The sequence below is a fragment of the Heterocephalus glaber genome, unplaced genomic scaffold (genome assembly GCF_053883595.1).
Source record: "Heterocephalus glaber isolate CG9 unplaced genomic scaffold, H.glaber_assembly_v1.0 deba00001497, whole genome shotgun sequence".
NCBI classification, from domain to species: Eukaryota; Metazoa; Chordata; class Mammalia; order Rodentia; family Bathyergidae; genus Heterocephalus; species Heterocephalus glaber.
Genome location: NW_028258320.1, coordinates 68456969 through 68481281, shown reverse-complemented (window position 1 = coordinate 68481281; position 24313 = coordinate 68456969). Strand labels below are relative to the sequence as shown.

The following is a 24313-nucleotide window of genomic DNA, read 5'->3' as shown; positions in this document are numbered from 1 at the left end:
ATATTAATCCTTCCTACCCAGGAGCAGGGGATATCTTTCCATTTTCTGATATCATCTTCAATCTCTCTTTTCAAAGTGCTATTGTTTTCAGAGAAGAGGTCTTTGATTTCTTTCGTTAGGATGATTCCTAGGCATTTCAGTTTTTTGGATGCTATTGTGAAAGGAATTGTTTGCTCTATTTCTCTCTCAGTGAGTCTGTCATTGGTGTAGAGGAAAGCAATTGATTTTTATGTGTTGACCTTGTAACCAGCTACTTGACTGAATTTGGTTATTAAGTCTAGAAGACTTTTGGTGGAGTTCTTGGGGTCTTCTATATACAGTATCATGTCATCTGCAAATAATGACAATTTGACTTCTTCATTTCCTATCTTTATTCCTTTTATTTCTTTCTCTTGTCTAATTGCCATGGCTAATGTTTCCAGAATTATATTGAACAAGAGTGATGATAGTGAACATCCTTGTTTTGTTCCTGATTTTAGTGTGCAGTTTTTGACCATCTAGTATGATATTGGCTGTTGGTTTTTCATAGATGGCTTTTATCAGTTTGAGGTAGAGACCATCTCTTCCAATTTTTTGAAGGATTTTTATCATAAATGCATGTTGGATTTTGTCAAATGCTTTTTCTGCATCTATGAAGATAATCATATGGTTTTTGTCCTTGGCTCTATTGATGTAGTGTATTACATTGATTGATTTGCATATGTTGAACCATCCCTGCATCCCTGGGATGAATCCCACTGGATCAGGGTGTATGATCTTTTTGATGATCTTCTGCATTCTATTTGCCATTATCTTATTAAGGATTTTTGCATCTATGTTCATTAGTGAGATTGGCCTATAGTTCTCCTTTTCGGTTGGGTCTTTCTCTGCTTTGGGGATCAACATGATGCTTGCTTCCAGGAATGAATTTGGGAGTATTGCTTCCCTTTCAATTTCATTGAAGAGCTTAAACAGTAGTGGCAGTAGTTCCTTTCTAAATGTCTTGTAGAATTCAGCAGTGAAGCCATCAGGGCCCGGGATTTTCTTAGTTGATAAGTTTTTAATTACATTTTCAATTTCATTGGTTGATATTGGGTTGTTTAGAATTTTTAGGTCTTCTTCATTCAACTTTGGTAATTCATATGTATCTAGGAATCTGTCCATTTCTTCTGTGTTGTCCATCTTATTGGCGTATAGGTTCTGGAAGTAGGTATTGATGATCCTCTGGATTTCTGCTGGGTCTGTTGTAATTTTACCCTTTTCATTCCTAATTGCATGGATTTGAGCCTTTTCTTTCCTTTTTCTGATAAGGTTGGCTAATGGTTTGTCAATTTTGTTGATTCTTTCGAAGAACCAACTCTTGGCTTCATTGACTTTTTGTGTCATTCTCTTAGTCTCCATTGCATTGACTTCTCTTATCTTTATAATTTCCTCCCTTGTATGAGCTTTGGGGTTGTCCTGCTCTTCTTTTTCTAGAAACTTGAGGTTCAGCATCAGGTTGTTTAATTGGGCTCGTTCTGTTTTCCTAATATGCGTATTCACTGCTATGAATTTCCCTCATAAGACTGCTTTCATTGTGTCCCATAGATTCCGATATGTTGTATTGTCATTGTCATTTAATTGAAGGAACTGTCTGATTTCTTCTTTAATTTCCTCTGTGACCCATTGTCTATTCAGAAGTGTGTTGTTCAATTTCCATGTGTTTATGAAATTTTTCGAGTTTCTTTTGCTATGGATCTCCAATTTCATCTCACTATAGTCTGATAATGTACAGGGGATAACTTCAATTCCTTTGCACTCACTTAAACATGTTCTATGTGTGAGTATGTGGTCTGTTTTGGAGAATGACCCATGTGCAGCTGAGAAGAATGTGTATTCTGATTTTGTGGGGGTGGAAGACTCTGTAAACATCTGTTAAATTCATTTGTTCAAGAGTCCGATTGAGTTGTAGTATTTCATTACTTATTTTTAGTCTAGTTGATCTATCTATTTGTGACAGTGGGGTGTTGAGGTCCCCCCACTACAACTGTATTAGTGTATATATGACTTTTCATTTCTGTTAGTATTTGTTTTATATAGTTGGGTGCACTAGTGTTTGGTGCATAGATATTTATGATTGTCATCTCTTCCTCTTGGATTTTTTCCTTTACAAGGATGTAGTGTCCTTCTTCATCTCTCTTAATCAGTGTTGGTTTGAAATCTACTTGATCTGCAAAGAGGATAGCTACTCCTGCTTTTTTTCGGGTTCCTGTCGCATGGAGTATTGTTTTCCACCCTTTAAGTTTCAGTCTGTGAGTTTCCTTTTGAATTAAGTGTGTTTCTTGTATGCAGCATATTCTTGGGTTTTGCTTCTTGCCCCATTCTGCCAGTCTATTTCTTTTGATTGGTAAATTGAGACCATTAACATTGATGGTTATAACTGAAACGTATTGACTTGTCATTGCCATGACTTTTTCTTTTTGTTGGGTTTTCCCCCTTTACATTTAATTTCTTGTCATGCCAGATGGGTTCATTCTGCTTTGCTTTCTAGGGTTGTGATCCTCAATGTCTGTTCCTAGGCTATTGTGTAAAATTATTTGGAGTGCTGGTTTGGTATTCACAAAGTTCCTAAGGTGCTCTTTGTCATGAAAGTATCTTATTTCTCCATCCATTTTGAAAGATGGTTTTGCAGGGTACATCAATCTGGGTTGGAGGCTGTTTTCTTTTAGGGCTTGGAATATGTCACTCCAAGCTCTTCTTGCCTTGATGGTTTGTGCTGAGAAGTCTGCTGTGATTCTGATGGGCTTTCCTTTGTATGTGATTTGTTTCTTTTCTCTGACTGCTTGTAGAACTCTGTTCTTCTGTTGAGTTTCTGGAATCTTACCAATTATATGCCTATGTGTAGACTTTTTTTGATTAAGGCTAGATGGAGTCCTATATGCCTCACTTATCTGTATGTCAAGTTCTTTTCCCCTGCTTGGGAAGTTTTCTGCCATTACTTCTGCGAGGAGTTTTTTTTATGTTGTCTGCACTCTCTCCTGTTTCTTCATTGACTCCAATCAGTCTTATGTTATTCTTCTTTGCATCGTCTAGCAGCTGCTGGATTGATTTCTCATGTTCCCTTATAATTTTGAAGCAATTTTTCTTTTCCTGGTCACTAATTGCAATCTTATCTTCTGTATCTGAAATTCTGTCCTCACATTGGCTCATTCTGCTGTGTAGACTTTCAATGGAGTTTTTCATCTCCTGGAAATCTATTTGCATCTGTTTTATGGATTCCATTGGTTTCCTATGTTGGGATTCCATCATGTTCCTGAGCTCCTCTCTAGATTTATTAATCATGCCTTGCACTAGGAGCACAACTTCTCCTGTTATCTGAGAAATTCTTTCTGATTTCATTTTTTCCAGATCCCCTTTTGTTGCCAGTTCAGTGGGTCCAGGTGGTTGAGTATCGGAGTGTTCCATCTCATTTCCCTTTGGGGTTGCTGTAGGTGATCTGGAAGTCTGGTTTTGAGACTTATTTATGTGTTTTCTCATTTCAACTGGGGGAGGGCAGGTGGGTGCTGTTGGCGTCCACACAGCTCACATCCTCTGAGCTGGGAGAGGTGTGCCAGGGGCTGGGAGTGGCAGTAGGGATGGTGGCCCAGAAGCCCCTTCCTCTGAACCAGGAGCAGTGGGACGGGGGCTCAGAAGCCCCTACGTCTGGCCCGGGAGCAGCAGGATGGCCAGCAGGCCAAAAGCCCTTTCCTCTGGGCTGGGAGCAGCAGGAGGGATGGTGGCCAAGCAGCCCCTTCCTCTGGACCAGGAGCAGTGGGACAGAGTCTCAGAAGCCCCTACCTCTGGGCAGGAATTCTTTAAATGCTGAGAACTTGATTAGCTGAAGTACAGTGGTCTGGTGGTCCAGTGTCTTCTGCGTCTTTGTAGTGTGGAACCAGGTAGCTGTACAGAGAACAGGCCAAAGGAGCAGGGCGTGGAGGGGGGGCGGTCCAGTGGATTGCTCCTGGGGCATGGGCTGATTCGTTGTTTTCAGCGTGACTAGTGACCCCGGGACTGCGTCTCCAGACCTGCCTGTCTGCAGCGGGCTGATTCATTGTTTTCAGCACAACCGGAGACCTTGGGACCACATCCGCAGACCTGCCTGTCTACAGTGGGTTGAGCAATATTTTCAAGAACAGAAGATAGACTCTCAGTTGTGAAATTCACACACAAAACACAGTGGCTAAGTTACTTTTTTCCATTGAACTGTGAAGAAATGTATAAAACCTAATTATGGCAATTACTTCATACAGAATCTATTTCAAATTTTAAAAATGCTATTAGGAATCAACTTTAAAAGAAAATCTTTGCAAAGTTACCTCCTATTCATAGTTATTGACAAATTCACGCTATATGAAATTTCAAATGTAGATAGTAACACCTCATTTTACTTTCTGGGACTTCAGTACCTTTGCTGAAAAGGTAGTAAAACTGTTGCTCCTTATCACAATCCATCCTCTTCATTCTCCAAGTCACTACCATACAGTTAAAATAACAGCAAGAGTTAGTTAAGCCAGGTATTATAAAACACTATAGACCTTCAATATGTGTTTATGTTTTGTGCATATGCATGTGTGTAGTAAGAACAGAGACTGAATATGGAGGCATTTTAGCAATGGAAAAATATGCAGTATGATATGAAAATAGTTTACATTTGTAATACCTTCAGAACCTCAGGAGCAGCATATCAATTCTATGAATATTATTTTATTGCTTTACCCATTCCCACATGTATTGCTTTATTCTCTTTGAATTGGCTTCTAATGTAGTTTAACCCTGTTTTGAGAGTGTCCATTAGCTTAATTTCTTTTATTAATATGAATTCTTCTATTGAGTAAAACCAGCTAATGTAGTTTCCCTTTTATCTTTCATGTAAACAAAAAAGTAAATAAGGAAAGAATAAGACTTTCACTTTTATTTCTTCCTAAGTCTAAACAATAAAATCAAGAGAATTTGTTGCTTGAAATCTGGAATCTTGGTATTTGTTGATCAGGTAAAATCAACACACTTGATTAACTGTGATCCAAGCCACAGGAGTGACTTAATTTGATGCTGAGTAAATTAATTCAGTTAATTTAAATTTTAGTTAAACGAAATTTCATGTCAATATAAACACTCATTATCCTGGAAATACCAAGTCATGCAAATGTTAAAAAAAGATTATTTATAGATGGGTTTGGTAAGAATAGCATTAAATGTGTTTCAGAAGGGAAATGTAAGAGTGATTAATGTGCAGTTGTTTGCATTTTTAATATTCCACTCATATATTAGATTAGTATTTGTGCTTACTGTCAGACTTTATTCTGTTCCTGTCAAAACACTTATTACTGCTGACAGGTATGACGTATCCACATTAATCCTTAATTCCTTGATTCAATTTTCTAATTGCTTTTTTGGCATGCGATGGTGGCCATTTAGTCTTCTATGATATATTCATTATATGGTATGTTCTTTAAAAATTTGATGTGCCATTTAAAAGTATCTGATCAAGGGAAAAACTTACAAAGTATTAGAAAATTTAAATTTCACTATAACTTTTTAAAAATTCACTATAACTTGGCATTGTATTGTGATTTAGTGTATCACAGATTCTGTGGGATATCAGTGAATTATAATCACAGAATATTAAAGAAGAAAAAGGCCCTAAATATCATCCAACCTGCCTATTTTTTCTTCCTTTGAAGCAATCGATTTAATAACATTCCCAGGACCACACAGCTAAATAGTGATAAACCTGGGCCTAGGACTCAATAATGTTTGAAATAGAGGTCAGAAATAGGACAGGTTTATGTATATAATTTTTATAACTGGAATTCTAAGTTGATTTCTTCTGTTAACAAGCAAGCTGAGAGAATGAGGGACAATTTGGTTTCTTAAATTATATTTTCTAGTAACATTTTATAATTAGGTATCTAAATCAGATCTGAGCTCCAATTTCTGTGTTACCTAAGAATGTCGTTTGACCTCTCTGAATTTCAATTTTTTCATTTGTATATAATGGAAAATAACTATCATTAATATAACTGCTGTGTAGTAACCTACAATAATGCATGCACAAGGCTTGGCATGGCACTTGGCACCAAATAATCACTCAACATGTTAACTGTCATTATTTTCCAGTGTCATATTATTCCTTTAAATATCCATAATTTAGATAGAAATGGACATGTCTTACATTTATCTCATTGAGCAACATCTTTGACAAGCTTATTTATTCGTTCATTCATCCTGTCACTTACCCTGTGCAATGGGCTCTAGAAGAAGCTATAGGTAAGACAAGGAAGCAGCTATCAAAATGCCTGCCTTCGAGGATAAAGAAACTACACAGGGAAACATAAGTTCCAAAACATTTGCAAGCCCTACTTTGGAACTACTGAAGGTTTAGAAAATTCTTGAGAAAGGACATAACATCTTTTTAAAATTTTGAATTCTTACTTAATTATAATGGCTAACCTGAGAACATCAGATAGTTCTGTAAAATCCTCAGCTGCTGAGTGCATTGTTTCCTGTAACAGGCCTTAGTGTGACGTCTAGAAGCACAAAACTTGCTTGCCCTTGGAGAGGTCAATGAAGAAGAAACATGGAGCCAGCCTTGCACATTTGTGTTTTCCAAACCTGCAGTGATTCATGTCCCAGCAATTTCCTGGAACAGGTCTTGGGTTTAATGGCAGTCTCGCTTTCAGAACACATTATTATGAGTTTTAAGAACTATCATCTTGAAAATCTTTATGATTCCAGAAGCTTCTTGGGTAACCTGTTTGTCTTTTAACAGCTTAAAAAATGGAAATATTTTAACATAAAATTTTTTTCCTCTCAAAAATAAGAGTACAATAACTTCAAACACACTAAAGTAAACCAAACAAGTCTTTTGTAAAAGTGCTGTGTACTTTTAATAAACAAAAACTGCTAATTACATAACTGTCAGTGATGTTTTCTGGCACAGTGTAAGCCCAGGTTTTTGCAGTACAACAAATATAAAAATGTCTAAAAGTAAATCGCAGTTTCCGAGTGCTAGGGGCAAACAAACCCATGCTTTATCTCTTTTAAAGGCAGCCATGGAAAATGCATGATAAATTGCAGTTCAGTGTACATGTTACGTTATTGTGAAAAGATTTTGATTCATGGTTTTGTATTTATTGCAAAACAACTGCCAAACATCAAGGTATTGGAAATATTATTATTTGTAGGATTTTGCTATTTTCTGTTGTAAAATTCAGGTGCTATCAACCATCCTTTTTATTTAAATCCTGTATGGGAAATTATATTTGCCACAACTTCTTAGGAACTAATTTTTTTAAATTATGTGAATCCTTCCAGAAGCGTCAAAGAACTGTGCTAGTAACTAATATTTTGAACATAATGAATAATTCATATTTTTGCTAATATCGCTTTATGAAAACTCTTATATAGCTAAAAAGAGACCAAGTTTTAAGCCAAATTGATTTTAAAAATAGAATTATACTCTCCTTTTACATGGTTTATCATATAAAGAGGCTTTTGAATATTTTCTAAACAATAGCAGTAAGGTAAAAGTGAGAGAATTAGTAAAGGGAAGATTTTATAGAATTAACATTCATGCAGGCATAATCCCTTTTCCACAACCCAGATGTTCTACTGCACTGTCCCTCTCTGTTGCTGAGATTCTGAAGTTTAAAGTGTCACATAATTAAGCCATGTTTCACCAGAAATTTAGTTACATTTTACTCATTTTTCTTTCCAATGATGTTTTGATATTTAGACATGAGCATTTGATATCTAAAACCTTTCCCGCTGTGTTAAAAAGAGTAGAATAGTAGCCTAGCAACATGATCAACTAATGTACTTCCAAATCTTTATTGTTTTTCTAAATCCTCTAAACTAAGAAATACTGTTTCTCAACATTTTTAATTCATCAATCTTAAAATTTACTGTTGTAATTTTGGTACTCAAGTTTTTACAACATAACTTTGGATATTCTAGCATCGGTTATTTCATTCAGAGCTGAAAACAATACAAAGAAACCTCTGTCTGCTAGTAGATATCATCATCTCTTTCTTAGATATAGTAGAAAAGATTTTGATATTTCTAATATATTACTATCATCTAAAATTTTAATTCATTTTGTATTCTCTTAGTATATTTTAAACAGTTGAATTTTTCATATATTTTGCATTTATTAAATTAAAATAAATTTTAGTTTAGACTAGAAATATGATTACAAACATACATAGCATTTTTCTTTTAGCCTTGAAATATGACAAGCCTATTTTCTAAATATTTACATCATTGGAGAATATCTATGTACTTATGCTGATTTTGACTTAACATTTTCAAAAATAAATATGGTAAATTAAGAGTATGGTTTAAAGTATAAAAACCACAGAACATGCAACTTGATACAAGTGGTACAACATGGCCCATAGCATTTTCTTGAAACATTTTAATGCCCTTTGCTTCCACCACCATGACCACTTTCACCTCTATATTGAAAACTCCCAAAATGTATCTATATGAGGACAATTTTAAAACATGAGATTTATGTTGCTATAAAAGAGAAATGCTTTATAACCACATAAAACCATTGTCACCAGAAATTTCCGTCTAAGTTTTACATGAAAGGGGACATATTTTATCTTTAATGCCTCATTAAACTTTCTGGCAATGGCTATATTCTAGAATATTCTAGGTGAATGACTACATATGTCTATATTTCTTTTGAAAAGTTTGAATATCATTGCTAGGAAAAGAAACCTGAACAAATAATTTGCTCTAACAATTAAAGCTGTAGCATGTTTCTTTTATTAAATTTTGGCTTTATGCAGAGATGTTTCTTTCATTTATCTATCATTTCTCACCTGTAGTTCTTTGAATATTGTAGCCAAAACCACCATTCCTAGGTTAAAATGATACCCTCACTGTTTCAAAAGTCATTTTGTTTTTAAACCCAAATTCTATGTATATGTTTGCATGCAAGAGGGTGGTTTGTGTATGTGTGTGTTTGTGTGAGTATATGTATGCATAAGTGTATACTTATGTATATGTTTATATGTCCATGTGTGGAGTGTGGCTTTGTACATTCACACATATCACGAGCTGCATTGTGTACTTAAGAACACAGACTCAGGAGGTAGCCTACCCTAGCTTAAATGCCAGGCCCACTAGTTCTTCCTAGATACATGAATTGAGCAAGTTTTTATAACCTCTGCTTCAGGGTTCTTATCTTGCTCCATTGTTGTAAGATTTACACATACATTAATATATAAAAGGCATTTTGCAAACACAATCCATTGTAATTACTTAATAAAATATTATTCTTATCTTGTATTAATGTACTTTATTTCTGTTATTTATACAAATACATTGGTCAGTTATTATTAAATATGTATTTCAATAAATAATTACTAAAGACTTGCTAATGTTAACTCAGTTATGTATGAGTTCTTTTTTTTGTATGAGTTTTTTAAAATAACCAAATTATATAGATGCAGAAAGTGGAATTGTGGTCATCAAGGGAAGGGAGGGAGAGAGAATGGAGAGAAGTCAGTCAAGCAAACAAACTTGCAGTTTTATAGGATGAATAAGTCTGGATAGCTGACTATAGAAAAGGGCTAAAGTTGACAATATTGCCCTGTGTGCTGAAATTTTACTAAGAGTATAGATTGTAAGTATTGTACCACAAAGGAAAAAATGTAACTATATGGAATGATGAATATGTTAATTTGCTTAACTGTAGTAATGATTTTACTATGTACATCATGTTCTACACTTGAAATATAGATAGTAAAAAGTAAGTTAAAAAAGAAAAAGACATACCAACAGAATATTTGGAATTATAGTCACTTAATTAGCTAAAAGGAAGTATGTGGCACATCATTAATGAGATGAAGTAATTTGGAAGAAGCAACAAAAGCTGCATAAACTTTATGGCCCACTAGTTGCACATCAAACACAATGAAATGCCTTCGTTTACTCAAATGAAGGCCGATTCCACATCAAGACTGTGCCAGGAGTTAGTGTTCAACTGACAGCATGGTGTATCCCCAGCAACTAGGAATGTACATTTCAGCAGAGTGAAGGATAGCAAAAACGGGAAGTGAAACAGCAATGTCATGTCAACAATGCAAACTTACAATGAGTTTTCTTTTTCAGGGGGCACCCAAGCCCATAGCCATCGAACCGTGTGCTGGGAACAGAGCTGCTGTTCTGACTGTGTTTCTCTGTCTACCGAGAGGAACATCGGGTGCCCCGCCCCCTGGGCAGTCAGGTATGAGAAGTGAGGAGCCAACAGAGTTTGGCAAAACTTGTAAACTAAAAAGGAGAAATAAGCAATGCCGCCAGATAGCATAGTAAGGACCTTTGTGGAATTCTAGAGCAATGTAAAATTGGATTAGATACAAACTTTCACCCAAATACCAAGATATCTGCATGGCTATAAATTCAAATTTAGCAGTGTTTCTTTTATAAGCACACATTGAATATATGTATATTTGTGTATTACATATACATGTACATGTGTCAACACAGATTATAATTTATTGTTATTACAGTGAGAAAACTCAATAGGACACACAAGTTCTTGACCCTTCTGGACCAGTTTTTTTTTTTTTTTCAGTATGTGTGTTATATAGAAGGCCAAAGAGTAAATATGATCAGAACTTTGCAGCAAGAATATAGAACCAACCTAGGGGACTTGTATATACTTGGTGTTTAGTGGCATCTGAGGATAACTTGATACAGCCGTCTCATGTTTAAGACATGTTCCAGCTTCCAGCACCACTCTGGCAGAGTTCATGGGCCAAGAAGACTCTTCCTCATATAAGTACCACCAGTCTGTTCTGATTCTCCTTTTCCTGAGTGAAGAGCATGTTTGGATGTTGGAAGTAATCATTTATATCCATCTGGAGGGTTTTTTTTCATTGCTGTGCTTTTATGTACCTTGTAAAGAGACTCAATGCGCATGTTGAGTACAACTTGTGGTCAAATTGTATACTACACTTCTTTTTCTCTTTTGACACAACCTATTCCGTCCATTTACAATTTATAAATGTTTTACCTCCTGATTGTTTTCTCTACTTGACTTTCAGTAGAATGGATGCTTTTTGAGGGCTAGGTGATTTCAAATCTTTCTCTTCAATTCCATTTAAGCATAAAATAAAGTGCCAGAGATCTGACAGGTTCTCAATAATAATAATTAATGATAAACTTGCCTCTTTTCTTATTTTATCTTTCCTTGCTACTCCAGTTAGTTCTGATCTTGCTCCTTACTTTCTTAATTTGTTTGTCCAAGCACAAAAATGGGAAATATACCACTTTAAACACAAACCTTAGATATTCATGTGGCAGAATTTTCCCCATATTTAGGAAATTTTCCATCATTTAAAGGACTTGATAGTATTTTGCTTCAGAAATTTTTATTGAAAGCTGATTACTAGATGTTTATTCAAAGAAATAAACTTTCTCCACACTTTTTTATGTCCTGAGTGAATGACTTGCTCTTCTCCTTTCAGCATCACCAAGGTAAATGGCATGCAGTAAGTAGTATCATTTGGGACTGGTCAGATAAGATGGATAATTACAGGTGCTGTGCCCAGCTAATGGAAGCACTGTTTTAAAGCTGTGATGAATTCCAAAACAAATGCCTCACTAATGAAAACAAGTCCATGTGATATACACCGAAGTTCTTCTAGCTCCTTGGCAAGATGACTGACTGATGGGCAGAGTGAAAGGCAACTGCCAGTACTCTGTCCCTTTAACCTTTGGATCCTTTCTGAATGATTTAAAAAGTCATGTAGCTGTGTGAACCATTACCTCAGCTGTGTTTTCTTTCAGATGCATTGTGCTTACTGATGATAATGCTATCACAGATGTGCAAAGTGCTATACTTTTACACAGTATTGTCTTATTCTTAACATTTGATCTTCATAGAATCACTGTGAGATAAGAAGTAAAAAAAAACCCTCACTTTATAAATAAGCAGAGTGAGGTGTAGAAAGCACTGTATTTCTATGCTGAAAGAACAGTTGAGAGGGGGATATTAGAGTGTAAAGCAAAGAACAAAAAATACTTATAGCATTCCAACTAATTTTTCCTAATGATCTATAGCAGAGAGCTTATTTCTCTACCGTTGGCAGCCATGTCTTCAGAGAACCAAGCATTTGGATGAGTACTGAAAATGTCTATAGGGTTGATACAGATAAACAAAATGTTGAAATAACGTGCATACTTTTTCCAGAACCTAAAGAGTGAATGATGATTAGTATCTGTGTGCATAATTCCAGGCAAGCTTGTTCTTTGTTTTCTTTTCTGTTTGTTTTAGTTTTTTTCTACATCTAATAAAATTTTCCAGCTAATCTTATAGGAGTAAGACTGTATTTTAATTCTATTTCTTCAAAATACTGTATCCTCTGTTATCTGCCCCTACTTTGAAATACATCCAAAACATATGATATAATAATGGGTGGATAGTAAGATGGGAAGATGGACTTATAAGTTATAAAGCAAGTAAAGTAAAATGTTAATGGTCAAAGCTAGATGGTGGGAATATTGGTGTTCATTATAATATTCTTTCAACTTTGCTATATCATGGACTTTAGCAATAAAATATTGAGAAACAATAAAATAATTCTTGTATTCCCTGCAAAAAAAACCATCCATAGAGAGAAATTTTCTAATGTTATCCGGGTTTTTCCTGCACAAGGCAAATACCGACATCAATATACATATTAGTCACTCACTGTCTCCATTCTTCATCAACATATTTGTTATGTGCATTTCTAATTAAAATGTAACATAGTTTCATCCAGTATTTAATAGGAAATACATTCCAGTGATATTGGAAGCCATATTGGTTCTTGGAAGAGAAATATTGATATTAGTTATCTCATTGCTAGAGTTTGGCTTAACATATTTTTACAAGAAGTTCATATACATTTCTGTATTATTACAGTTTCCTACACAAGAAAGGATGTTCGTAAATACTTCTGATGGAGATGATGTTCATAAGATACCTAGGAAACATGACCTTGTGCAAGCACTTTTATCTGTGAGCCTCAGTTCACTTCAACAAAATGATTAGATTAGAATGTGTTCATTGTTTCCTAGATTCATCTCCCAGGAGGCCTATATTCTGGAGAACCTTCTCCTGTACTGGTGTGGGGTAGGAAGTCAAAGACATTGAAGAAGAATGGAGGACAGTCTTCATGAGTTTGAGGATACAGAGAAAGCAGAAACACCTATGCACTTGGTGGTTGTACTGTGCTAATCTGGGTGCTCCAGAGAGACTGAACCAATAGCATAGCTATAGATAGATAGATGGATAGATAGATACATAGATATATTAGAGATGATTCATTAGTGGAATATACTCATATGATTATGAAGGTGTGGCTCAGAAGCCTCACAACAGGCTATCTGAAAGCTGGAGAACCCTGAGATGCTGACAACATGGCCAAGTCCAAATCCAGAGGTCCCAACCGGGAAAGCTAATGATGTAAATCTCTGTCTAAGGCTAAAGGACTGAGAATTTAGGAGCCACTAGTGTAAGTCTGAGATCTCAAAGCTTGGAGAGCTGGACTTCTGGTTTCCATGGGGATGAGAAGAGTAGTATGTCTCATTTCCAGGAGATGGCCACATTTCCCCTTCTTCTTTGTTGACTCTGAGTCCCTGCCCAATTGGGTGGTATACGCCCACAACGATGGTGTATCTTCCCCAGCCAGGCCACTCAGAATCACACACTGACCTCTCAGAAAACAGCCTCACAGACACACCCCAAAATAAAGCTTTACCAGGTTTCTAGATGTTCCTTGATCCAGTGAAGTTCATAACTAATATCAACCACCACATTATTTTTCTCTCAGAAATTGAATTTCAGCACTAAAAAATATGCAGGTGCTAGTTTAGCCATTTCTATTCAGGAACACCTAGTGTTTTTTTGAAATTAAAAAATAGTGTTGTCTTTAGACTTTATTCTTTTTCCACCAACAACTATTTTAGTAGTATTTAACAAGTAACAATTAGATTTGGCCCTTTTTGTCTGTGTCTAAAATGAATGCATTGCCTTCCTTATGTCTCTCCTCAGACATAAAAAACCAAACAAAAAAAAAACTATGTAGATCCAGCTCTTAGATTGCCCATGTACTAATCTTTTTATTTTGTCTTTTTTTTTCCTTTTTAATATAGTAAGAGTAGGTGATTGAGGGTAATTCTTTCCCTAGGTGGCTTACAATAGTAAACCAAAAATGTTAAATAGGTTTTTTGGCATTCTAAAGCTGGACTAATCAAGTTCCCTGCTCCTCAACCCAGTAGTCCTGCTGCTTCTTTTCTGTTTTTCTGTAGCAAGCCCTGCAACCTTGCCAGACTCTTGAATTAATGTGGAATCTATGCTCTTGGTATGTGTTCACCATGCATTCTTTTTCTCTTCTGATCTCAAGGTCCTTACAGAACTGACATTCTATGAAAAGAAGGAACATTTAGTGACTCTGCTACATGACATTAAACAACCAAAAATATCTCCATTCATTTTAGATAGCACTGTCCCCAAGCATTTTAGTCACATTATGTTGAAATGTTGTCTTAATGACTTTTCTTGTTGCTGAGACAAAATACCTGACAGCCAAAATTAAAGGAGGAAAGGTTTGTTTATCACATAGTTTTTAAAGTTTTCAGTCCGTAATCAGCTGGCTCCAAGGCAGGGTAGCACATAGCATATGGGCAACAGTTCATGGTGTTAGAAGAGAGCAAATGCAACAAGGGGACCTTAACAGCATCTTTCTGCTCCTTTTATCTTATCCAGACTATAGGGATAAGGGTGATGCCAAACCTGTTGGTGTACTGGTTTAGTAATCACATGCCCTTAATCCCAGCATCACACACTCTAGATTCAGCCACCTCTGAAAAAGCCACCTATGACCACATGAGGGTTTGGGGGAACATCTAGACTCAAGCCATAATAAATGGAGACAGAGTAAATAGAGGTCTTCAAAAGCGTAAATTTAAAATGATAATGATTTGTGTCACTTTGTGATGGAGGCTTCTGGATATCACAGTTTATAAATTCTTTCTATTGAGAAGCAAATTAAATTTTTTCATTGGATTAAAAGTACCAGGACATCAAATGTCTACTGCTGAAAAGAAGCTGTGGGTTTCAACTAAAAGTAAAATTGTTCTATGGTCCTGCCTCATGTGTGACCAGAGAGAATATTGCTGGAAAGTCTATGGTTTTGAAATGTTCTACTTTAGACTTAAAAGTTTTGGCAGAATGATTAAGTTTTTTAGGATAGTCTAGAAATATTATATACTGTTTAAAATGATAATCTACCCAACAATGTCATGAATGAATTTTCTATTTATAATAATGACACAAAGAACATTGGCTTAATTAAATGAAAGGAGGAAGGTAAAAGAGAACTAATAATTCTGAGCATTATAATACTTTATATATAATATATTCAGGATAATGAATGACTTAATGACTCTGTGACGCAGCTGTGATTATCCAAACTTTAATAATTACAAATGGGATTTCAACTGGGCATAGAGGCACTCTGGGAGACTGAGGCAGAAGGATTGCAAGTTTTATCCCAGTCTGGATAACTCAGTGACTTTGTGAGTCCTTGTCTCAAAATAAAATATAAAAAATGCTGGGGATATAACTCAATATGAAGGCCAAATTCAATCCACAGTACTGCCATAAATAAATAGCCTGAATCTCTTCAGAAACTAAATGACTTTTCCAAGGGCAATACAGTTAGCAAGTGAGGAAACCAGAATTCAAGTCCACGGTCATTGAATTCTCAGCCTGTATGACCCTTCTCTGGACTAAGGCACAGGGGTATCCTAGAAAGCCCTTATTCCTGAAAAAGCATTAAATGTAGAATCAAAGAGGAAATAATTGGAGGTTCTGTGCTAAGCGTTGGGCTTAATGGAGTAAAGAAGACAGATTTATCTTTCCTGGTTATGTAACTACAGAAATTTGGAAAAACAAAAATATGTGCATGCCGTGGCACATTTATTGAAACAGTGACTCTGTATGTAATAGCAACAAAGAGCATGCAGTTATAGAAAAAGAAATGAATCTTGTGTATAAAGTATAGACTTGGAGTCACATGTCCTCAGCTAGAGATGCAGGTCTGCCACTAACTAGCTGTGTGATCATGGGCAAGTCCTGCACTATCTGGTTTCTATTTCTTCACAGATGAAAGGATGGGATTGGGTTAGATTCCTAGAATGTGTCTCACTGTAACCTCATCGTATAGTTCTACTACAAAGTATGTTAACTCATACCAGTTTGGAATGGGGAGAGCAAATGATTTACTTCCAAATGGTATCTTAACTTATCTTTCCAAATACTCAAGAGAAGTTGAGGAACTTTTTCTATAATTGCTTGTTAGTGACAAAAAATAATGGATATTGCTCCTTGAATTTAAAAGATTCTTCATATTTTTAATGAAGTTGAGTTCCCAACCTTCTTAGTATGTTTAAAAGACATAGCTAACTCATGATGCCCATATTTTAAAAGTGAGTAAAAGGAATCTCAAATGCCACACTGAGCTAGAATGTTCTCCATGATCTCAGAAACTCACTTCAAATCGTCTAGTTTCCAGTGGAATATCTCACTTCTCAATCCAGTTTACTAAGGCAGATTTCAGTTTCTGGAAGCCTCCAGAGTATCTTTCCCTTCAGACATCTTTCCTCTGCATCTTCACACTGGTAGAAACACATCTGTCAATCTAACCCTAGCATTTCTTTCCTTAGTAAGGGCTGGAATAAGAAATAGAACTATTGGCCATCCAGCCCACACCAAGCACACTGGCAGGGACCAGCCAGAAGGTGAGGACCCCTCGCTACTGGCCAAGCCCATGGCTGTGATCCACTTAGCCATGCGGGTGCCTGCAGGACGCCGCCCCACCTGTAGCCTCTTGGCTATACCGCTACCTGGTTCCACACTGCAAAGACACAGGGGACACCAGACCACTGTACTGGGTAAGTTGGATGGATCATCACCTATCATTGGAACCTGGACTATCTTCAGGGGAAGGGCAACTAGAACCTGCAGTACAAACTTGCAGAGTTCAACCCTACAGGAGGACAGGGAGCTCAACTTGGAACTTGCCACCAGAAATCTGCCTGAATCCCATGGGTCTGTGACTGGCTTTCTGAGACTCACTGACTTATATCTGCACACTGCTGTCCACATTGTCCATTGTGACAGCAGAGGCATACCCTGAAGGAGTCCCTTCATTTTCATTTTTATTTTTTATTTCCAAAATTATTATTATTGGGGTTTTTTGCTCTTATTTTTAATTTTTTTCCTATCTTTTCAAATTTTTATTTTTCTCTTCTGTTTTATTTCTTTTCTCTTTCCTTTCTCTCTCTCATACTCACTCTCTTGCTATCTCACATTGTTCTTCATCTCCCTTTTTGTTTCTGTTCTGCCCCTAATTTGGATTTCTTCTTTATTTTTCTTTTATTCTCTTTTTCCTTCTCTGGCCTGTGTCCTCTGGCCTCACTGCTAACCTTCCTCTATTCTTCTACCTATCTATTCCCTCCCTCCCCAACTCCTTCTAACTCCCCCTCCTGAAGGGTAAAATTGCTACATTGAAGAGTTTATTCACTATAAACATATGTTGGGTTGGTCCTCCATTTTGATTTAATTCACACAGTTAATGGTGATAGATTAATAAATTTCATAAATTGTCATTTTCTAAGAAGTACTTGATGCTGTGTTGTTGCTGATTGTATTACTTGGGCTAAGGTGTTGTGATTGATCTAGTCAGTGGTCTTTCCTGGTATAATGAAAATGAGATAGCCCCAGAGTCATTAGAGACTCAAAACCTAAGGATGAGCTATATCTGGAAGACACCTCTGAGAAGCAATCATTCCATAAGGGTTCTAATTACAAGCAACAAAGATATTTACAATAAGCAATTTCAAATATCAACCCAGGAATTAAACCAAGGACAGTACCAAAAACAAAAATGAGAAGACATTTAAGCAAGGCACAAACTCAGACTTCCACCCCACAAAAGGCAAATTCTGGGGGAAACAAAGTGGAAAAGCCTGATAATCAACCACCTGGACACCCTGAAATGATAGCACAGGAAGTAACAAAACAGGTGAATGAGGCTCTAGAAAAATTCAAAACAGAAATAATCTCCCAGATAACTACAGAGATGGTGAGCAGAGTGAAAGACATGATTAGAGGCTCTAGAACAGAAACAAATAAAAAAAAAATAGATAAGCTCAGAAATATTCTGGAAGCCATGAATGTCCAGCACAAGAAAGAAATGGAATCCATGAAACAGATTCAAACAGATATTCAGGAGATTAAAAACTCCATTGAAAGTATGCACAGCAGATTAAGAGAATCTGATGATAGAATATCAGATATAGAAGACAGGATTGCGGTGAAGGACCATGAAAAAAGAGATTTCTTAAAAATAGTAAGGGATGACAAGAAATCAATCCAGCAGCTACTAGATGATGCAAAGAAGAATAACATAAGACTGATAGGAGTCCATGAAAAAACAGGAGAAAGTACAATTGACATAAAAAAACTGTTCACAGAAGTAATAATAGAAAACTTTCCAGACAGAGGTAGAGAATTGGACATACAGATAAATGAGGCATATAGAACTCCAACTAGCCATGATCAAGAAAAAAATCTACACCTAGACATAGTCAAGATCCCAGAAACCTAACAGAAGAACAAAATCCTACAAGCAGTTAGAGAAAAGAAACAAATCACCTACAAAGGAAAGCCCATCAGAATGACAGCAGACTTTTCAACACAAACTCTCAAGTCAAGGAGAGTCTGGAGTGAAGTATTTCAAGCCCTAAAAGAAAATAACTTCCAACCTTGACTGTTGTATCCTGGAAAATTATCTTTCAAAATTGATGGGGAAATTAGATACTTCCACAACAAAGAACACCTGAGAAATTTCATGAACACCAAACCAGCACTCCAAGCAATTCTAAACAATGTCCTGGAAAAAAACAATGAAGGTCACAACTCCATGAGGCCCAACAGAGGGAAGCCACCAGTAAGAAACTAAAGGGAAAGGGGAAAAAAATAAGAAATAGAATAGCCAACAACAGTAAAACATCATGACAAGGATGAGTCAGTATCTATCAATTATAACCATCAATGTTAATGGCCTCAATTCACCAATCAAAATAAATAGACTGGCTGAATGGATTAAGAAGCAAAATCCAACAATATGCTGTATACAAGAAATACACCTAACTCAAAAGGAAATTCATAGACTTAAAGCAAAAGGATCTAAAACAGTTCTGCATGCCACAGGAACCCAGGAAAAAGCAGGGGTAGCAATCTTATTGGCAGACAAAGTAAATTTCAAATCAAAACTAATTAAGAGAGACAAAGATGGTCACTACATACTTGTAAAGGGAATAATCCAAGATGAAGAGATGACAATCATAAATATATATGCACCAAATATGAATGCCCCCAACTATACAAAACAAATATTAATGGACATGAAAAACCAAATAAGCACTAATACAATTGTAGTGGGGGACCTCAATACCCCACTATCACAAATAGACAGATCATCTAGACAAAAAATTAAGAATGAAGTTCTAGAACTAAACCAAGCTATTGAACAAATAGACTTAATAGATGTTTACAGAGTGTTTCACCCAACAAAATCAGAATACACATTCTTTTCGGCTGCACATGGGTCATTCTCCAAAATAGACCACATGCGCCGAGGATTTAGCTCAGTGGTTTTGCTGCCTGCTGCATAAGCGCAAGGACTGGAGTTCGATCCCCGGTACCAAAAACAAAACAAAACAAACAAAATAGACCACATGCTAGCTCACAGGACATGTGTAAGTAAATGTAAAATAATTGAAGTTACCCCCTGCATATTATCAGACCATAGTGCAATAAAATTGGAGATCAATAACATAAGAAACCTCAAAACCTCCACAGACACATGGAAACTGAATAACACCCTGCTGAACAATGAATGGGTCACAGAAGAAATTTAAGAAGAAATTAGACAGTTTCTACAAGTAAATAATAATGCCAGTATAACATACAGGAATCTATGGGAGACAATGAAAGCAGTTCTATGAGGGAAATTCACAGCAGTGAATGCCCATGTTAGGAAAACAGAGAGAAGTCAAAGAAATAACGTAATGCAGAACCTCAAACTCCTAGAAAAAGAAGAGCATAGCAAACCCAAAGCTCGTACAAGAGAGGAAATTATAAAGATCACCACAGATATTAATGCAATGGAGACTAAGAGAATGATACAAAAAAATCAATGAATCAAAGAGTTGGTTTTTTGAAAGAATAAATAAAATCTTTAGATCTTTAGCCAACCTTATCAAAGAAAGGAAAGAAAAGGCTCAAATCCATGCAGTTAAGAACAAATAAAGTAAGGTCACAACAGACCCAGCAGAAATCCAGAGGATCATCAATACCTACTTTGAGAACCTGTACTCTAATAAAATGGAAAACACAGAAGAAATGGACAGATTCCTAGATACATACGAATTGCCAAAGTTAAATGAAGAAGATATAGAAATTCCAAACACCCCAATTACATTGAGTGAAATTGAAAACATAATTAAAAATTTATCAACAAAGAAAAGCCCAGGTCCTGATGGCTTCACTGCTGAATTCTACAAGACATTTAAAGAAGAACTATTGCCATTACTCTTTAAACTCATGAATGAAATTGAAAGGCAAGCAATACTTCCCAATTCATTTCTGGAAGCAAGTGTTACTTTGATTCTCAAACCAGGGAAAGACCCAACCCAAAAAGAGAACTACAGACCAATCTCCCTAATGAACATAGATACAAAAATCCTCAACAAAATACTGGCAAACAGAATACAGAGAGTCGTCAAGAAGATCATTCACCCTGACCAAGTCGGATTTATCCCAGGGATGCAAGGATGTTTCAAAATACGTAAATCAATAAATGTAATACACTACGTTAACAGAGTGAAGGACAAAAACCATATGATCATCTCAATAGATGCAGAAAAAGCATTTGACAAAATCCAGCACCCATTCATGATAAAAACTCTACAGAAAATTGGAATATAAGGTCTTTATCTCAACTTGATTAAGGCTATCTATGAAAAACCAACAGCCAACATCATACTAAATATTCAGAAACTAAAAAATTTCATGCTAAAATCAGGAACAAGACAGGGATGCCCACTATCACCACTCCTGTCCAATATAGTTCTGGAAACATTCACCACAGCAATTAGAAAAGAGAAAGAAATAAAAGAAATAAAGATAGGAAATGAAGAAGTTAAACTGTCATTATTTGCTTATGATATGATACTTTACATAGAAGACCCAAAAAACTTTGCCAAAAGATGTCTACACTTAATAGATTCAGTAGAGTAGCTGAATACAAGGTCAACACTCAAAAAACAATAGCCTTCTTATACACAAATAACAGACTCACTGAGAGAGAAATTAGGGAAACAATTCCTTTTACAATAGCATCCAAAAAATTGAAATTCTAGGAATCAATCTAACAAAGAAAGCAAAAGACCTCTACACAGAAAACTACAGCACTCTGAAAAAAGAGATCGAAGAGGATATAAGAAAATGGAAAGACATCCCTTGCTCCTAGGTAGTAAAAACCAATATAGTGAAAATGGCCATACTTCCAAAACTACTATATAGATTTAATAGAATGCCAGTAGAAATTCCAACAATATACTGCACAGAAGTAGAGAAAACAATCCAAAAATTCATTTGGAACCAGAAGAGACCTAGAAGAGCAAAAGCAATTCTAAGCAACAGAGACATGGCAGACAGTATCACAATTCCCAACTTGAAACTATACTACAAAGCTATTGTGATAAAAACAGCATGGTACTGGCAAAAGAACAGACCTGAGGTTCAGTGGACTACATTAGAAGATGCAGAAACAACTCCAGACATACTCAGCCACCTCATCTTTAACAAAGGAGCCAACCACCCTCATTAGAGGAAAGATAGCCTATTTAATAAATGGTGTTGGAAAAACTGGATTTCAACCTGCCAAAGATTAAAACTAGACCCATGTCTATCACCGTGCACTAAACTAAGATCAAAGTGGATTAAAGATCTAAATATTAAGATAGAAACACTAAACTTGCTGGAAGATAAGTTAGGTAGAACTCTTGAAGACATTGGCATAGGAAATGACTTTATGAACAAAACCTCAGTAGCACAGGATCCAGCACAAAGAATCAACTGGGATGTCATCTTATCAAAAAGCTTCTGCACTGCAAGAGAAACCACCAGCAGAGCTAAGAGACAACCTACAATGTGGGAAAAAAATTTTAGCAGCTATACCTCAGACAAAGGACTGCTATCTAGAATCTATAACGAACTGAAAAAAATCAGACCCTCAAATTCAAAGACCCAATTCAAAAATGGGCATCTGAAATGAACAGACATTTGTCAGACAAAGAAGTAAAAGCAGCAAATAAATATATGAAAAAATGTTCAGCATCCCTGGTCATTCAAGAGATGCAGATGAAAACAACAGTGAGATTCCACCTCACCCCAGAAAGAATGGCTGCTATCAAGAAATCACAAATGCTGTCAGGGTTGTGGGGAGAAAGGAACCCTTCTCCATTGTTGGTGGGAGTGCAGGCTGGTGCAACCACTGTGGAAATCAGTATGAAGATACCTCAAAGAACTAGGACTGGAGGTCCCATTTGACCCAGCTATCTCCCTGCTGGGTATCTTCCCCAAAGAATTAAAAGAATCATACCACAGAGATATATGTGCACCCATGTTTATAGTGCACAGTTTGTAATAGCTAAAGCTTGGAAACAGCCCAGGTGTCCATGAACTGGAAACTGAATAAAGAAGATGTGGGTTTTTTTATAAAATGAAGTACTACTCAGCCATAAAGAACAAGAAACTAGAGACATTTATAGCTAAATGGATGCATATTGAGGCCAAACTCATAAATGAAATAAATAGGACACACGTGTAAATATTGAATAGTTTCTGTACTGTGAGAAACTGAAAGTTTAAATAAGAATTAAAATGATTAAAAGGAGCAATTGATAATTTGAAATAGGAAGAAAAGGTCCAAAGGGGTAGGGGGGGTGGGAGGGGAAAGGGGAAAGGAAAGGAGGGAAAGGAGAAATTATGAGAAAAGAAAAAAATGGAAACAAAGTCTATGTAAATAGGGAAGGGAGGAGGGGGTGAAGGCCACACAGGTAATGGGAAAAAATAAGAACCAAGATACATCATTTACAGGTTCAAGCACCCAATGATAAATGTAAATGTATTGTATACCTAAAATGTACCAATAAAAGAATTTAAGGAAAAAAAAGAAATAGAACTATTGAGTTGCATCAAAACTTGATTATAACAATCTGGCATGTTCATTACCTTTTACCCTTAAACCCAAATATTGCTACAGCCAGGGTGTTTGTCTTCAAAAACAAGGAAGAATAACTGTAGTAAACTATAAAACTAGGCAGAGAGCCCAGGAAACAAGAGATACAAATAAATGTCTGGGGTTATTGTTAAGAAATATTATTCTGTCTCCAAAAAATCTGTTATTCAAAAGACTCTAAAATCAATAGGGCATAATTTTATCTTCTGTCCAAAATGTCATTACTGGGAATCCTCATTTGCTACTATAATTTATTAAGGAAATATTTCAAAGCAACTGCTACATGTCTGCACTGGATATACCTTAGTGAACCAAGCAGTTTCTGCCCTCTTACAGGTTATAGCTTATGTGGATATAAACATGAAACAAATAATCATGCAAATAAATTCATAATTGCAAATTTTTGTTAAGTGCTATAAACAGTGAGTAAAGTGGTAAAATTAAATGAGTGTACAAATGCTAAGCTTAATATTTTTCTACAGTAGTAACAGAGTGATAGTCATTCAAATGCCCTTTCCTTACTTCTCACTTGTCATCATGTCTCTGCTGCGTTCAGCTATTGAATATTTCCCACTTTGCCCACTCATCTTGTGGAGACACTTCCCCCTCGTGGTGTTCTGCACCTTGATCCTTCTCAGTACCTACTTAGAGTGGACTCAGAGCCAGGGCTGCAGAGCGCCCTGGTCTGTGTGTGATCACTTTCATCTGCCCCCTACGCACAGGGAGGCTTTTCCCCAGCTCCACCCTTCACCAGCTCCCTGGGCCCTCAGTTCACTTAGAACAAACACTCTGAACCGGATCCCTAACCTATGAAGCCTCATCCAACACTTCTCACATGAATAGCAGTACTTCATCTACAGCTTGGATATAAAGTCACCCTCCCTTCGCAGTACCCCCATCAACTGTCCTTATTCCACAGATCAGCTCTTCTCCTGCAACCT

General features: G+C 36.3%; 1 protein-coding gene across 9 annotated transcripts in view; it reads left to right on the top strand.

Annotated features, from left to right (window-relative positions):
• Atrnl1 (attractin like 1) overlaps positions 1-24313 on the top strand; it is an 833568-nt gene that overhangs the window by 702547 nt on the left and 106708 nt on the right. For 2 of the 9 annotated variants that reach the window (XM_087185265.1, XM_087185264.1), the window contains 2 exons: positions 10123-10237; positions 16726-23058. The exons of 1 other annotated variant lie outside the window; for it this stretch is intronic. In XM_087185265.1, coding sequence (XP_087041391.1) covers positions 10123-10237; positions 16726-17198 — 588 coding nt within the window. In that variant the 3' untranslated portion in view covers positions 17199-23058. Of the gene's footprint in view, positions 1-10122; positions 10238-10520; positions 15090-16725; positions 23059-24313 lie in introns of those variants that run through there. 6 more of the 9 variants (XM_004838867.4, XM_087185261.1, XM_087185259.1 and 3 more) reach the window with 5 other exon arrangements.